Genomic DNA, 17,127 nt, shown 5'->3' with positions numbered 1-17,127 from the left:
TCTCTGTGGATTTAAATTGTGCAGTGAACTCTTAAGGCTTTAAAACCTGCACTGGTGCCGTTCATTTTTCAGAAGCTTTACCAGCCAACGCGGCGCTGTGAGCAAACTGAGTCGCGTGACGTACAGAGCTTTATAGCTGTGCAGTAAGTCATGACAGTATATTTGCCTTATTTTGGCCAAAATGTATTTTAAACCGAAGTGTCCTGATGCTTTTGTTCTGCACCTTCATAATTGTTTGAGGTCTTTGGCTGGACGTACGTGACTTTGCCTTATTTCCATCGTGACCTCATATTTTCTGCTAATGTTTCAATTCCCCCCCCCAAACCTAAATAATAATATTGTATCAGTGACCTGAGCCAGGACCCACATGATTTATACACATTGCGTAAAGCTACATTCAAACTGGTGCGCTGAATACCAACCGGATCATTTGCAGCTTACTGAATCATCACACCTCAACACGACGTACTCTGTCACAGGAGGCTGTGAAGGAAACAGATGTCCACTTCGTCCGTCACTCAGTGAACTGCAGCCTCTCCTTCTGCAACACGGTGGTCTCAGATTTGTATGAAAGTAGTGAAACGGGAACAGATGCTCTTTGTGAGGTACTTTATATTCATTGTAGTTTGGTGTTTCTGTTATTTTTCTTCCAAGGGTAAATGCAGTGCTTTTAACTCCGCCATTACTCGGCTCCTCTTGCATATTTGCATACTTTTTATGCTTGGATCTTTTTTATGCTTTTAAGTATACCATTAGTCTGTTGAGTGTGCGCCTATTTAGTACATCTTATTTGCTGATGAGCTTCTCTCCAACCAACTTACAAAACCAGCCTGCAGAGTAAAAAAAGCAAAGGGCCTTCACTGCGCTCTGAAAAGCAAATATAACTTAACAAATCAAACCCTATCTGTAAAATATTAACGCTGATCCCCTCTGTGTGAAGGTATTGTACTCGCAGCATATCTGTGCTAAACTTTTATTTGCATTGGAATATTTATTGATGGGGTCTGAACTGCAAACTTAAATCAGTGTGTGTGTGTGTGTGTGTGGATGCATGCATGCATGCCTGTCAATATGCAATATGTAGCAGTCCATGTCTGTCTCCAGCTGACGAGCCAAGCCGAAGAGGATGCACAGATGTTTCTGAAGGAGAAATGCTCTAATAATTGATGCTGCCGAAATCACGGAAACTGACGACGCTGTTCTCGCTGCCAACGGCGGCTGGAAGAATGTCACTGCTGTCAGAATTGGGCTGAGATACAGACGCAAGAGACATGATAGTCTGATAGCAGTCTCCTACAAAGTGTGTATCGTATTTGTGTGCGTGTTTAAAGCACGATTATTAAGTTTGATAGTGAAATAGTGGGATACTTTACTAAAAGACTACAGTGGCTGGATGTACAGCGTCCAGGATTTGTCAAGAAACAATATGAACAGTTTTATTTGAGAAATTAAATACATTTCATGACCTTGTGTAGTTGAAGGATTCAGAAATGGAGAGAGAGAGAGTGGGGGCAAGGTATGAATCCTCATTACCATAATTCCATGCCTCGGTCTCATTGAACGTAATCATGCCACAAACTCCTTTTATATCAAAGCAGCAGCATCACATTAAGCCACAGTGAATTCCTCAAATCAATATCTTGTAGAACATCACAACAGATTATAATCTGCTTTAGTCAACGGTACATTGGCAGCAAACATGTTGCACTTTGGCAGCAGCGAAAATTGCCATTAACGGCCGTCAAGTTGAGCAAATTAAAGCCCCCATAAATAATTGATGATTAAGAGATACTGCACTGTAGCCACAGAGTGATTCCAGTATTGCTCGACATTTAGCATATGCCAAAAGGGTGAAAGTAACAGACGTAGGCCTTGCATGAGTGGAATAACAAAGCGTGATGTATGAAAGGTTAATGAGCCTGCAGAAGTGGAGTGGTCTCCGTCACGTGAGACTTCCTGCCTCTGGAGGAGTGAGGCAAAGTAAGTAGATGAGGAAGAGCAGCTGTTTAAACGGAGCCGAGTGTGGAGTGTGGAGTGTGGAGGCTGCACATTCACGAAACACAGACGATAGAGATGTAAAAAAAAAAAAAGTGCTGCACACAGGGTGTGAAGATGGAGGAATATTATGCACACTCAAGTTCAAGGGTGCAGAAGTGAGGTTAAGATGTAATCGTAGCATTTTCACTCTTGGTTGACTGTGAGTGTCTGCACTTGTATCTTCTATGGTTTTTCCTCTGCTCATAATATGTTGATGGTAGCACAGATGGAGCAAAGAAAAAAAGACTAGATTCACATTTAAGAAGTAGAAACAATCAGAAATCTTATTTTAATCATGAAAAAAGCTTCAAACTGATTCATTTAGTAATCGATTAATAATTGATTAATCGAGTAATTGTTTCAGCTCTATTCCCACGGCAAATTACCATGGGTGCATCCATGAGCACTAAGGCCTAAGATATGGAGTATTGTGTTGTTAAATTGCTTTAAAAGAAAATATATTGGCTCTTCACTGTTGTCATTTTACTCTTGACATTTACAGGAAAGGCGACTGTGTGCACACCCGTTCCTTGAGATCTACAGTGAGGGGCAGGTCCAGTTCATGGCTCCCTTGGCTCGACAGGGAGATTTCTACGTCCCCGAAGCCCGACACGTAGACAGGAGGCTCTCGGAAGAGGAGCTGCACAGTGACACAGATGTCTCAGGTAACATGTACTGTACATCATGCTGTGTGATTTATAATCTATAGGGAATCAGAACACTTAGTATCTATGACTGCAGTTTAAAAACCTTTCTAAACAACACTGGACTTTATTTGTGTAAACATTCAAATGTGATTTATTTTGTTTATAGGCTGAAATTCACGTAGAGCTGAAACAATGAATCGATTCTTAATCGATTACCAAATGAATCGTCAACTATTTTGATAATTGATTAATCGGTTTGAAGCTTTTTTCATGATTAAAACAATTGAAGACACAATTCTGGTCTTTAAATGTAAAAACTAAACATACAGTGACAGTCAAGACCAATATTGAATATTTATTAAACATTTATTAAATTATAAATTATATATATTTATTAAATTTGTATATGTATATATATATATATATATATATATATATATATATATATATATGTATATATATGTGTATATGTCTATATACAGTTGTGTGCAAAAGTGTTTGGGACTTAAAAACTGCATTTTGTGTTAACTTTTGTTGTCTTTGACTAATATTTAAATTTGTTTGATGATCTGAAACATTTAAGTGTGACAAACATGCTAAAAAATAAGAAGTCAGGAAGGAACTTTGTGTGTGTGTATATGTATATGTATATATATATGTATATATATATGTATATGTATATGTATGTATATGTATATGTATATATATGTATATATATATATATATATGTATATATATATATGTATATATATATATATGTATGTATATATATATATATATATATATATATATATATATATATATATATATATGTATATATATAAAGTTCTCAAACTGGTTTCAGAATCATTGCATAAAGTCTTACTTCTCTTTTAAATATGAATACGGTGTCTCTGTCACTCACTGGCATCTGTTTTGAAATAATAATTTTGAACCTTGAGTTTGCATCAGACCAGTGCCTCTCTGCATGTATGCACGATTCTATATAGTGTTCCTCCAGTCGAAAGCTCTATTAAACAGGCTTTTTAAACAACACTGTCATGCCATTTTATAACCTTGTGGAGCTGATGAGGGGAATAACAATTGCCTCTCCGTTACATCACACCTAGCCAACATGGAGCAACATCATCATTAGTTTGGAGGTGTACAGTATTTCCAGCAACATCATGGCCATGAGTTCAGTGTTTTTGGTCTTTTAGTCTCGACTAACTCCTGAGGGAAATATCTCTTTGGCTACAAAAGGCTCTGCTCATTTCACCAGAAGGCAAAAAGGTTGAACCGGACTCCGTTAATTCAATACAATCAGTTTTTTTGCCACCAGGAAACGTCTTTTTAAGTCGTCTCTGCTCATGGCCTAAGCCTGTGCCGTCTATGGTAGTGTCCGCTTGGCTACTGCTGTTCAGTTTATGAGCAGCCCCGCAGAAGAGAACTGTGATTGACACCTTCGTAGGTGTTAATGAAAAGCCCAGACGCGGCAGCCTCTGGTGCAAGTGTGCTGACACACACCAAGGGGTTTTTCACAGCCTTATGAACTCCATATGGATGTCTCGCTTTCCCCCGGTAAATGATATGAACATGTATATACAATTCCACTTGACACTAATTTATCCTCACGAGACACAAATATTGTGAAGCATCGTTCGTCTCAGTCAATATTGGATAAAGCTCCTCTAATCAAGGGTTCACATGGAGTGTGAAAATAAGACTGTTTGATCACAGCTTCAGAACACCTAATTGCTTTACGGCTGAAATATAAACAACACTAAACACGGCTAAGCATGCGGTAGCATATATAGCATATATACAGTGTATATATATATATATATATATATATATATATATATGTATGTTTATATATATATACACATATATTCATAAGTATAATACTTCAAGGTTTAAGAAAGAAAATGTATCAGCAATTCATTTAATAACACATTGAACTCAAAAAATGCCAAATATTCCTTCTTAAAAGGGCAAATCAGACAAAGAAACGACATGAAGACGTCATTTGGGGGGTTTGGGAACGTGTGATGGACTTTCTTTCTCATATGTCATGAGCCATAGTATTAACTGGACTAATATAAATATGTTGTCTGTGATCAGGACCACTTACCTGTCGGCGAATTGCTTTTATTTCATTCACTTACTGTGACATGATTGACTTCCTCAGGCACGATTATGCACACACTGACACTGCTCTTCCACTTCTGTCCACAATCTCAAACCACACCTGAGAGGTTCCCATTTAAATAAGCAGAGTGAAAATGTGAGTAAAGTGTGAGCTTTTTTGTGTGTGTGTGTGTGACATGAACGCAGTGCAGAGTGGAAATGGCTTATGGGTGCATGACTTGTGCTTGATGACGTGACAGGTGGGCTTGCTCCTGTCACACTGGGGCAAACTCGCCAAGGTCAGTGGAGCGTTCCGGACACTGGAAGCTTCTTTCTTCCGTTGACCTCCCAGACCACCCATCCACTGCTCCCTGATCCTCCTATCTCAGTGACTGGAATAACCTTCACCCTCCTCCACGCTGTCATTCTCTACCACACACATACTAGCTCACCGTTTTAAACAAGGGGCTTTAATGTCAGAATGTGTTTCATGTGTTTACAGGGCACGTCCATGAGAGTCCAAGTTGTGCCGCATTGGTTATTTAATTAAAGGGAAATGATAAATCAAACTGATTGGTAAAGCGGGATTTATATGTAGCATGACTGCTTAATAAGATTCCCATCATATATCCCATTGCGTCACAAGATGGATGCCTCACATGAGATGTAAATGTCGTTTCCCCACACTAACCACTTATTCTTTCATGTGCTTTGAAATACAAGAGATGGTGGAAAGGTCTTGTTCCAGAACTGAATATGAGACTAATTAATGCTGTTGCCATATTTAAAAAAAGAAAAAAAGTGCACTCACTGCTGTGAAGGAAACAATAACAATGTTTCTTTAAACTTGACCCATGCTGTTTGCACTACAACTTTCATCTCTCTAGAAAGAAACAAACACAAGCAGACAATCAAATTTCTCGCCGCGCCTACATCGGATCTCTGCCGTCCACATGAGCTGCAGCTTGGAATACCTTATTGTTCTCAAGCCGTTGCACATACACTATAATTTACATAAATCCAGCTCATGCTGTTACCATGTTACAAAGTCTGGACAAAGGGTTTACGCTCTACTTTGTACATGAAGGTAGTCTTTGAAAGTCAAAGATGACTTTCCGGGGTGAAATGACATTCATAGTGTGGGAAAAATTTAACAAGGAAAACCTCCCAAAATGTTCTTGCTTCTGACCAAGCAGGAAAAATCCTGCATAAAATGGCAGTAATTATCAATACAAGAGTTTTGGAAACTGTCGGCTACGTCCAAGAATAATTGATACAGATCAAAGGTTCAACAGGGGCTGAAAAATCTTGTTAGAGAAAGTTAAAGAAAAATATTACACATTTACCAATTTACCAAGTGCTTTTCAAGTCTCGCACAAATCCAACTGTGAGTTTCGCACCCATTTCAGTCTGCACACATTTTTTAACCTGGCTTGATCATAAAAGTAAAATTGATTATTTATTATCTATCTGTAAAGTAAGTCGTCGTAATCACGTTGAGTCTTGACGCACTTAAATCCCCGTAATGGATTGACCATCACTCTCGTTTTATGACGCCCGAAGGCAGCGCTAAACCATTGCAATCTCACCGCAGATACAGTTTTCACCAAGAAATTAAGATCCCAAGTCTAATGTATCTGTCCTCCACAAATGGGATTTTTCTTCCTTATTGACTGATTAAATTTTGTGGCTCGCTTTAGGCGTTCAAGCAGCGCCGGTGAAAGCCGACACAAGACCACACACTCTTTGCCGGTCTGAGAGCTCACTGTGCACATTTTCTATTCTTTTCTATGTTTTATTTCATTTTCTCCTCCCTCCATCAATCACATGCATATGAGGTGAGTGTAAATTAATCAAGAAGAGCTTGTGGCTACAATCAACTTTCTTTTGTTTTTGGTTTATAAGAGTTCATTCTATTGTGTTTAGAACTAATTTGTTTTTATCATTTGGGAAAAGTCTTTATAATTCCATTCATGTAATGGTGTAAATTCATGATTTGTCGTCTGATCAGCTTAACAATTTCACGTTAAGTTAGTTTGGATTCTCAAGGATTCACCTGTTGTTCGATAGCGTAAAACTTAAAGTGGACATATTATACCCTATTTCCCCCATTAAAATAGTTCCCTGGTGTCCTAATGAACATGTCAGTGACATGCTTTGGTCAAAATACCATAAGGATGAAGAATCATAGCAGTTCAATAACCCTGCTAAACCCGCCCCTTTCAGAACGCTCGGTTTTCGTGCAAGGTCCCTTTATATGCAAATGAGACACAGGCAAACACACACCCACTTCTTCCAGGGGGTTTCTGATTTGTCCTCTTTACAGCTCTATTCGTCTCCCCCTCCCTCCACTAGCTCTCTGACAATATCAACATGTCAGCGAGAGTGCCGTCACAGGAAGAGACGTCCTACATAAGGATCGAGCCGAACACTGTCCAACTGTAAATCAGTTAAACAGTTAAACTGTATGTTGCTGTATCAGATCGTGTGTTCGTGTGTTCGCACCACTTCACATCATACTGCAAACAGCGGTCGCTGTATTTAGTCAGGGGACGTATTTCACCGACGTACAAACACACACATTGTTAAGAAAAGATCACATAGAGCTCATAACTGACCATTCTGACACGTCCTAATTAAACATATTTGTTCAGTACGTCCTCCATGACCGGAGCACAGACTCAGTCTGATACAATCACATAAAGCAGCTGTTTATGCAGCTCGCCGCTGACGATCAGCGGTGCTACACTCTCTGTGTCACCGATAGCCTAAACTGCCGCTGGCGATCAGCTGATCGCCACCGCTGATCGCCAGCGGCGCGCTGAATAAACTGTATGTTGCTGTATCAGACCGGAGACCTCACCACCGCTGACCAGCTCCGGTGCTCCGGCGAGCTGGCGATCAGCGGTGGCGATCACCGTGTAACGCGCCACCGCTGATCGCCAGCGGCGCGCTGAATAAACTGTATGTTGCTGTATCAGACCGGAGACTGTGCTCCGGAGACCTCACCACCGCTGACCACCTCCGGTGCTCCGGCGAGCTGGCGATCACCGTGTAACGCGCCACCGCTGTATCAGACAGTCTCCGGTCTGATACAGCAACATACAGTTTATTCAGCGATCGCCAGCGGCAGTTTAGGCTATCGGTGACACAGAGAGTGTAGCACCGCTGCACAGAGAGTGCAGCACCGCTGATCGTCAGCGGCGAGCTGCATAAACAGCTGCTTTATGTGATTGTATCAGACTGAGTCTGTGCTCCGGTCATGGAGGACGTACTGAACAAATATGTTTAATTAGGACGTGTCAGAATGGTCAGTTATGAGCTCTATGTGATCTTTTCTTAACAATTTGTGTGTTTGTACGTCGGTGAAATACGTCCCCTGACTAAATACGGCAACCGCTGGCCGCAGTCTGATGTGAAGTGGTGCGAACACACGAACACACGATTGCTGACTTTTTCCGGCACATTAGCTTCATATATAAAATCCTCTGTAAAACACTGTGCTCCACTGTGCAGCCACCAACAGCACACTTGTCCCGCCACGTTGACATAATACCGCTCTTCCTCCCTCGCCTGCACTCTGGCAGGGACAAGGTGGAGCTAAGGTGGAGCTTGCGAAGTAAACGTACTGGTGGGGCGGTAACATTCGCGGTGAAATGCGCATGCTGACGTCATAAGCGCAGGGAATTCAACATCGAGCGTTTTATCGCCTATACTTACACTAAGCGGAACCACGAAAACATGACTGAGTATTGTTTTTCCACACTTTGGCGACTGGTAGGGCCCCCAGAGTCCCAAATATCAGTATTAAAATGGTTAAAAAGTTGATTTTGCATAATATGTCCCCTTTAAGTCTTGGTCTCATATTCTCTGTGGACGTAAGACAAACATAAACGCACAGAGCTGTTTTTGCTCCAGTTGTCAACATACTGAAGTATTTTCCTGCCTTTGAAGTTTAGTGAAGAACGACCACATTACCGTCGGTGTTTTAACAGCTTGTTATAACGTCCAGCAACTGGTCACGCGATGCTAGTCCAGTCTTCACCTCAATCCCCGAGGGAAAATACAATGATAATTGGTGAAATTGAACATGAGACGTGTGACATTATGATACAGTCTTTTGCTTAAAGCTTCTCCCTCACACAATGCACAGCAGTTGGAGGACTTCACGTTCCGTATCCTCCTGTCCACCGTCTCATGTGAAAGGTTACCTCTCGCCAGCCCTCGTGTGTCAGAGTTAATGACAGACTCTGGCTCGGTGAAGAAAGTACATATTGATTTGAGACGAGGCGTTGTGTACAGACCTCGCCGGCCACGAAAACAAAAGAGGTCATGAGACGAGCGCACAAGTATGACATTGATTTTTATTAACCTGCAAAGCACAAAACTTGACAAACACACACAGAGGACACGGGAGATTGCGCTGCGTATATGATCCTGTCTAATTAAAGTGGAGAAGACGTGTAGCCTCCAGGAGTTTCTAATTAACATCGTTTGAGTGCATATTTCAAGTTCTGACTTCAAGTCTCAGCACAATGTGCTGCTGCTGCTCATCTCCCAGCGCATTAAAAAAAAAAACACAAGAATGTGTTGCATGTAAGATACAACATCTACTCCAAAAATCCAATTTATTTTCCCATCTCTAAATTTAGTTTGAGTTTTGTCACATCAAAACCTTGAGCCTTTGTTATATCTGTGTAAGTTTGCAGTAAGGGTTTTTTAAATTTGATAAACTTTCTAAGGCATGCAGTGCTGTGCAAAAATAATTCTTTGTTGTTGTTGCAGAATTATGATTGTGTGCGTTCCTCTTCTACCTCTTTATCCTCCACATGAGGGTTGTAGGTGACGTTGGTGCCAATCTCAGCTGACATAGGGCGATAGGTGGCGTCACACCCCGGCCAGGTCGGCCAGGACAAACAACCATCCACTCTCACACTCATAGCTACAGTCAGTTTAGAGCAGGGTTGTCAATTACAGAGGGGGACGAAATTAAAAACTGTGTCCGAGTCAAAGGCCAGACGAGGTCAAATAACAAAAAACGTTCACAACAGATGATTTTCCATTTGTCCATTTCCATTTGTCTTGCCTGATTTCCTCTGCTGTATCACAGCACTTACAGGCCTGTAGTCACATGTAGCTTCACTTCTTAATAATTGGCCGTACTCAATAATTTTAAGTAAATTTACTACTATTTTCTACCGTTTTATCATCCACACGAGGGTCGTGGGTCACTGGAGCCAATCCCAGTTGACAGTTGCCAGTCCATCGCTCTAACATTTATACCTATAGGCTATAGTTCAATTAACCTCAATATGTTTTTGCACTGTGGGAGGTAACTGGAGAACGTGGAGAAAACCCACGCACACACGGGGAGAACATGCAAACTCCATGCAGAAAGGCCCTTCTTCCGACCGGGTCACAAACCCAGGTCTGCTTGCTGCAAAGGCAAGAGTGCTAACCACTAACGCCGACCGTGTGGCCACTGATTGTATGCATGTTATGTCAAATTCTGTGATCTTTAGCATTTCAAAAGGAAACATGTCACTCAATCTTGTACAACGTGGTCACCTATGAAACAAGATGTACTGACAATCAGGAGGAATATTTTCACCCATGGAGAAGATAATAGTTGTTCTGGACCGAAATCATTCCACAGCTGAAACGCCATCATGCAGATTTTGGTTAAACCCCAGTCTTGTATTTTTGGACAGGCAGGCACTTCTCATGTGGTGTTTGTTTATAGAAGCCTTCTCACCATCTGTCCATTCCCTGGCTTTGTTTTTTTTTTGTTTTTTTATCACTCGCTCTAGGTGCAGACTCGAACAGTGAATACAGCTCAGGGAGTGGAGTTTTCCTGTCAGACAGCAGAGACACGTCCCCAGCGGCGTCCTCGGTCCACTCCGTGGATCACAGAGGAAGGAGCTCTGGGGGATACTCGTTTAAGGAGCTGGACTTGGAGCAACCTGGCAGACACACAGAAGAAGAAGAAGAAGAAAAAGAGAGCTTTCATGGAGACGCCGTCCAGAAGAGCTTAGAGGTTCCCACTCAGGAGTGGTTGGGTGTCGTTGGAGGGGAGGAGTGAAAGTTCACTGAGACATACAGTACGTGTTAGAGATGAGAGGTTTGGTGGGTGGTTTTCTTTATTCATCTTATTGTCCTCAAATCAAATGAAAAGACCAAAACCAACAACATGTTCGGCCTTTCCTTTCCAGAAACCCAATTATTTCCCTAAAGAAGATCTTAATCTTAAAAAAAAAAAGAAAGAAAGAAAAAGAAATGATGTTTTAAAAATAAGTCCACTTATTTCAGACTGGAGCAAAACGGAGCATTCGTCCGGAACAGTTGGTTTTGCCTGCTGACTTGTTACAGCAGTGAGACGGTGTTTGCTGTATCCACTCAAAAATAAACTACAGAGACTTCATTCACTGTAATGAAGCGAAGATGTTTGCCAGCGCTGCAGTGATTCTCAGTGATGAGTTTTTAATAGTTGTAGGAAAACAATGGAAAGAGTCCATGAATATCAGATTTGGGCGAATACTGACGGCACCATGAATTCATTATTAGTTTATTTCTGGTCTTTTCATGTGGTTTGTTCATCATAACAAATATGGAATACCACCTGGACTGTCTTAAAACCCTCAAATCCCACAATTTGAAGGCGAGAGTGTTAAAACAATGCAACATTTCACAATTAATATGCAGGTAGCCTGAATTCCTTGAATTGTTATTATAAAAATGAGGCTGTTTGACTGAAGATAGTATTTGTTAGCCAAAGCATTTTACTTGAATATCTACCACTATTTATATTTTATCTTTTAGTGCGAAGATGAATGCAGAAATGAAAAAAATTAGCCGGATTTGTTCGTTGGATGATTGTGACACAAATAGAAATACAGGAAATGCTGTCAAAGGCCGCGTGTCAGTGACTGACGCGAGCTGATCGAGTGTTCGTAAGCACACCAACCTCATTTAATGTTCTGTACGTGTACTTCTTTATATTGTTGTTATTGTTGTTTTTTAATACTTTTTTTTTTAACCTTGTTTTGACTAGTTTGTATTTTTACAGTCACTGTGACTGAAAGCAAAATATCCCGGACTCCAGTATCGACAGTCAACCTCCATGTGACCTCTGGAATCCACCATGTTCACCCTCAGCTTCTTCATTTTCTTATATTCTCTTGTTTTACTCTGGCGCACGTTCTGCTGTCAGCTGCTGCTTCTTCGTGCCGGCTAAATCCTGTTTGTTGTGCTTGTTTTGTTGTTTTCCCCCCTCTTTGAAACGAACGTGGCCGCCTCCGCATCAAAGACCACCTGATGACCCCGCGCCCTGAAATATTCAGTCCGTTAAGTCGTATCTGTGGCTTTTATCTTCCAAACAAAGGAGACGGCACTGTCAGCTGCTCGCTCACCACGCTCACTTAAGGAAGCGACGTGCATCGGTTAAATTGAGTGAGAGATGAGTCACATGTGGCAGGACGAGCAGCTTTTTTGCATAATTCTGAACTCTTGCATCTACAGGATTTTACCTCTGACACTCAACTGTCACATATTCGTGACTAAAATAGGATTTCTTTTAATCTTAATGGTTTGTTTTAATGTGGCTCAGTGAAGCTGTCGGTGGAATCTTAAGTGAAAACTGATAACATTGTTGAACCTATCCTCACAGCCATTGTTCATTCATAATCAGAGAGCATAAATAGATAATAAAGACACTGACCGTGTTGACTACGTTTACAATGACACCAATAATCTGAAATTTAGATGATGTTTCAGTGAGTTCAGATGATTTTCTAGTAATTTTCTCATTATAACTCATATGTTTGAGTCACAGTGCAGCTAAAATCTGAACCCTCTTCATCTTAATCTGATTATTGCTTATTCTGAGGTTGACCTTATTTGGATTGGGGTTACTAAAATGCTTTTTTTTTAACATCTGAGTACTGATTTTTTCATATAAATGAATTAACGCACGGTGTCTTTTTCCCCCCCGACTGAAGCTTTTAGGTGCAGATCTGACTGCGGAGCAGTTTCAAATCACTGGTTTATTACGTTATCTCTATACCTAAGTGAAATCTGGAACAAAAACATGGGCATTGGCTGGATTATTGGTAGTTCTATATATGTAGAAAACCAGTATTTACTTGGATCAGACCTTACTTCGATGAAGCACATCCACATTAATTTAGTCAACACGATGTTAATTTTCATGGAGCTGCCTTCTTGTTCATTTGAGTATTTTTTTGGTGAAATGTGCGTATTAAACTGTATGTGTTCTTACTCTCCAAGAACATGAGAATAAAAAAACAACAACCAAACAAAGCAGGTCACTCATTTATTAATTTACTTCAGGTTGCTTCAGACGTACAGTAATTGGCAGGTTGCTGAGCGTTGTCCTTAAGGATGCTCCACATACAAAATGATCTATGTTGGTGTTTACACTTTTAATCTAAATGCTGATTTCCTAAAAGATGGGGCTAAGTTCCCACAGGGACAACTTAAACAGGATGGATGGACTTGAGGAGTTACAGCGAAGCACGGAGATGCTTTCTGTGTTTATAGATCTGAAACCTATGTGGGAGCAGTCGGTGTACTCTGTTTTTTTTTTTCTTTCTTCTTTTTTGACACTCATGAGATCGTAACTTCATGATTTATTTTATTATTTATTACTCTCCCTGTGCTGGCATAGCTGTGTGCGTGGTGTATTGTTTTGTTTATTTGTATTTGTTACCTCTTTTAGGAACTTTTCTGGCATAAACACTGACCTTTTCAGGACCAGAGCGCCTTGTGGAGACTGAATCCTGGTCCTAATGAAGTGCAACTGCATTTGTGAGTAACTGGTCAAGTTTAGGGCGAAGATTTTTAATTGTATTTAGGTTATGTTTTTAGCTGTGTAAACCTGAGTTTGTGCGAATATTACTTGAGGAGTGTATTCATGGCTGAATTACTTTTAGAGCTGAATGGTCAACAACAACAACAAGGAACGGTGTCTGCATATACAGAGACCATTAAAAGTTTATCAGAAAGTTGAGCAAATAATATCTCATACAGAATAATGGAGAAGTCAAAATCTATCACAGTTAACTCTGGTTCATGTCCTCAGGTTTTAGTTATAGTCATTCATGCATTCATTCATTCAGCGAAAGGTAGGTTAGTCCATTACAGGGCCTCACACACAGAGACATACAACCATTCACACCTACAGTCAATTTAGAGTGTCCAATTAACCTCTGCATGTTTATGGACTCAGCAAGAAGTCCCGGGTTCACGGCCCGGGCAGAACAAGGGCCTTTCTGCATGGAGTTTGCCTGTTCTCCCCGTGTATGCGTGGGTTTTCTCCAGCGGTAGAGGATGGATGGATGGATAGATAGATGGATGTGGACTGTGGGAGGAAGCTGGAATACTCGGAAATAAACCCACGCACACACACAAGGAAAACTTGCAGACTCTACACAGAGAGGCGAGGACCAACAACAGGGGTCAGACTGGGTTGTAGACCTGGGTCTTTTTGCTGCAAGGCAAGAGTTTAGTTTCACTTGTGATGTGTGTAATGTACGAGGAGGAACTGACTCCTTTTGTGAATTCATTCTATATCAAATTTATAGTCGTTATATAAAGTAGCAATAATTGTGCAGAAGTCACAAAATTAGACCGTTTTTTCTTTTCTTTTTGTTCATAAAAATGAGCCAAGTGAACTTTGAACTGTGACATATTTCCAAATTTCACAAATTCAATCCTATTTTAAACATTTTGAGTACTTTTTGCTCAGATGTGTTTATATAGTGGGTGAAAATGGAAGAAATGTTTCATCAGATTGCTGAAAAAAAGATAAGACACTCATTCTTATAGTGTGAGCAGCCAAAATCTCTGAATTTTGATTTGAAAAAATGTTGTCCTTCTAGATAATTGATTTCTGGCTCTTTGACAGTCATGCCTGCTCACTCACATTGACACAAAGAAACACTTCTTATGTACAAAGAACATCAAAGTTCATGCCGCTCAAACCGGAGAGAAAATAAAAAGCTGCTCAGGGTTAAATGCAGACTCGATCTAATAAGAGCTATTCTTACTAAGATGAAACTTTTTTTGTATAAACGCTGTAGATTTGTTCATTATTAATATTATGTGTGTTATTATGGTTGAACTGATCTTCACGCTAAACATTAATGCTGATATATTGTGGAGAAATAGGCGTGGGGCACGCACAGTAACACTTCCCCTGTCTCTCTCTCTCTCTCTCTTCATTCACAGTTAAATGATCAGAAAAACCACTCGCGCTGACCACTGACGACCAACACTTTGTTCACTCTCTTCTGTAATTTCGCTCGACATTAATTGGCATGCTCCTGTCTAAACTCTGCATTCCACCCACATGCTCTCAAACTATTGAAATGTAAACTACAATTCCGTTGCAGGGGAAAATTGGTCCCTTTGTGTTAGCAGGGGAGTTATGCAACAAGCAAGAGCCACACGTCATTTTAATTGCCACTGTATAAAAGGGAAAGTTCTTTTTCCCCAAACCCTTAACTGTTGTTTGTCTGGAAACATTTGAACATGGTGAGATGGTGCATTCTGTGGTCCTGCATGTGTGGGTGAGAGGAGGAGGAGGAGGGTGATGGTGATGGTGCTAAAAGTATGTGAAGGTAACAGAAATGGGAGAGAGAGAGAGGGATAGCAGTGAAGCAGAGTTCATACTGGATTTGTTTGTCTTTTCCCAAAACAAAACAAAACAAAACTCCTCTCCAGCACTCCTCCTCCTCTTCCTCCTCCTCCTCCTCCTCTAATTATGCAACGGGGATGTAGCTGAGGAGGAAAAAAAAAGAAAGAAGTGCAGCCTCTGTCGCCTGAAATGGTTTCTGTGCAGAGCGCTTTGCTGTGTGTTGTCGAGGTAACCTTAATTATCAGGGAGATTTTGAAGTTTCCCACTGCTGACCACGTAACTGTTGAATAGTTTTGAGGCAGTTTAGACTAATAACTGCTGGCTTCATTGTTAATTGTTTGACACGATACACTAGATCCATGGTTCTCAAACCTTTTACACCAAGTGCCACCTGAGGAAATATTGAGATCTTGTAAAAAATAAAAAAATAAAAATCGTTCAAATACAGGCAGAGCAAAGTCAGCTATGGACTTTTCACAGGAGGCAGATTTATTCCCAATAAGATCATTTTTCCAACCCAAGTCTTGTTGCTTGTGTTAACCACTAACACCAACTGTGGGGCCCATAATTCCTCATCTCCACTGCGGTCACGTACTCTGGTATATACAGCAGAGCGCTATTTCTGATTTTCCTCCAAGTACCACCAGAGGAAACTTGCGTACCACTGGTGGTACATGTACCACAGTTTTGAGAACCATGGCACTAGCTAAAGAAGAATAATGGGTACATGTGGTTATTTGTAACAGTGCAACACAAGAAGACTCATTACTGCATTTGATACCACTTGGTGATTGGCTTCGCAATTTATTTTTTTTACATAGTTAATACACAAGATGATGGAGGATAATGGAAAGATCATATTACTTACGGTTTAGATCATGGATCCTCAACTGACAGCCCGTGGGCCCAAAGCTTTTAATCCAGCCCTTGACTTTATTCCAAAACATACAACAAACACTAACAACAACAGCCAGGATGACTTCATTCATTGATGAATTAATTAATTAATTCATTCATTCATTCATAGAATAAATGTTATCCTTGTGAATGCTACGATCACAAAGCAATGAACAATGTTGTTTTGACTTTGTTTATATTCAAAAGAATTAGGACAAACTTGCCGCACTTGTTTAATGTTTATTGTTTTACGCGTCTGGGCTGCAGGAACATCAACAACAAGCTTCAAACTAACAGATTTCTCAGTCCAAAAAACAAGCCTAAGAAAATGTAAATATCACAAATATATAGACGTTGTCGAGCCCTGGTTCAGATGAATCCTGGTGAAAGACATTCGTAGATTAGACATAACACTAAAACCAGATAATGTTGCTGCATGAAATACATGTTTGTGACAATGAAACAGAGACTTTTTTTTCTGCAGCAGCATTTGATTCAACCTTGAGCGAGGTATGGCCTCCATCATGCCACTTCTGTGTGTGTGTGTGTGTGTGTAAAACTAAGTGAGCAGTGTCCCCCTCGAGTTTGTGAAGTACTGAGCCTCTCAACTGGAGGGTTATTCAGTTTTAATGAGATGGAGGTGAGTGAGGAGCTGGCCATCCTACATAGAGGGAGAGAGAGAAAATATATTTGCAGCTCATTTCTCTTTTATCATGTCTTCTTTCTTTCTTTCTTTCTAAATTTAGCCACAGAGAGTTAGACAGCACCTTGAAAAGTCTA

At 40.5% G+C, this 17,127-nt stretch overlaps 1 protein-coding gene across 1 annotated transcript in view; it reads left to right on the top strand.

The window, feature by feature from the left end:
• Positions 1-13,129, top strand: part of LOC131460791 (testis-expressed protein 264 homolog) — a 33,212-nt gene extending 20,083 nt beyond the window's left edge. The window contains exons 3-4 of the mRNA XM_058631578.1: positions 2,540-2,702; positions 10,604-13,129. Coding sequence (XP_058487561.1) covers positions 2,540-2,702; positions 10,604-10,875 — 435 coding nt within the window. The 3' untranslated portion in view covers positions 10,876-13,129. The remainder of the gene's footprint in view (positions 1-2,539; positions 2,703-10,603) is intronic.
• Positions 13,130-17,127: the final 3,998 nt, after the last annotated feature.

Source organism: Solea solea, chromosome 6 (genome assembly GCF_958295425.1).
Source record: "Solea solea chromosome 6, fSolSol10.1, whole genome shotgun sequence".
Classification (NCBI taxonomy): Eukaryota; Metazoa; Chordata; class Actinopteri; order Pleuronectiformes; family Soleidae; genus Solea; species Solea solea.
This window is presented reverse-complemented; position numbering and strand designations above follow the sequence as displayed.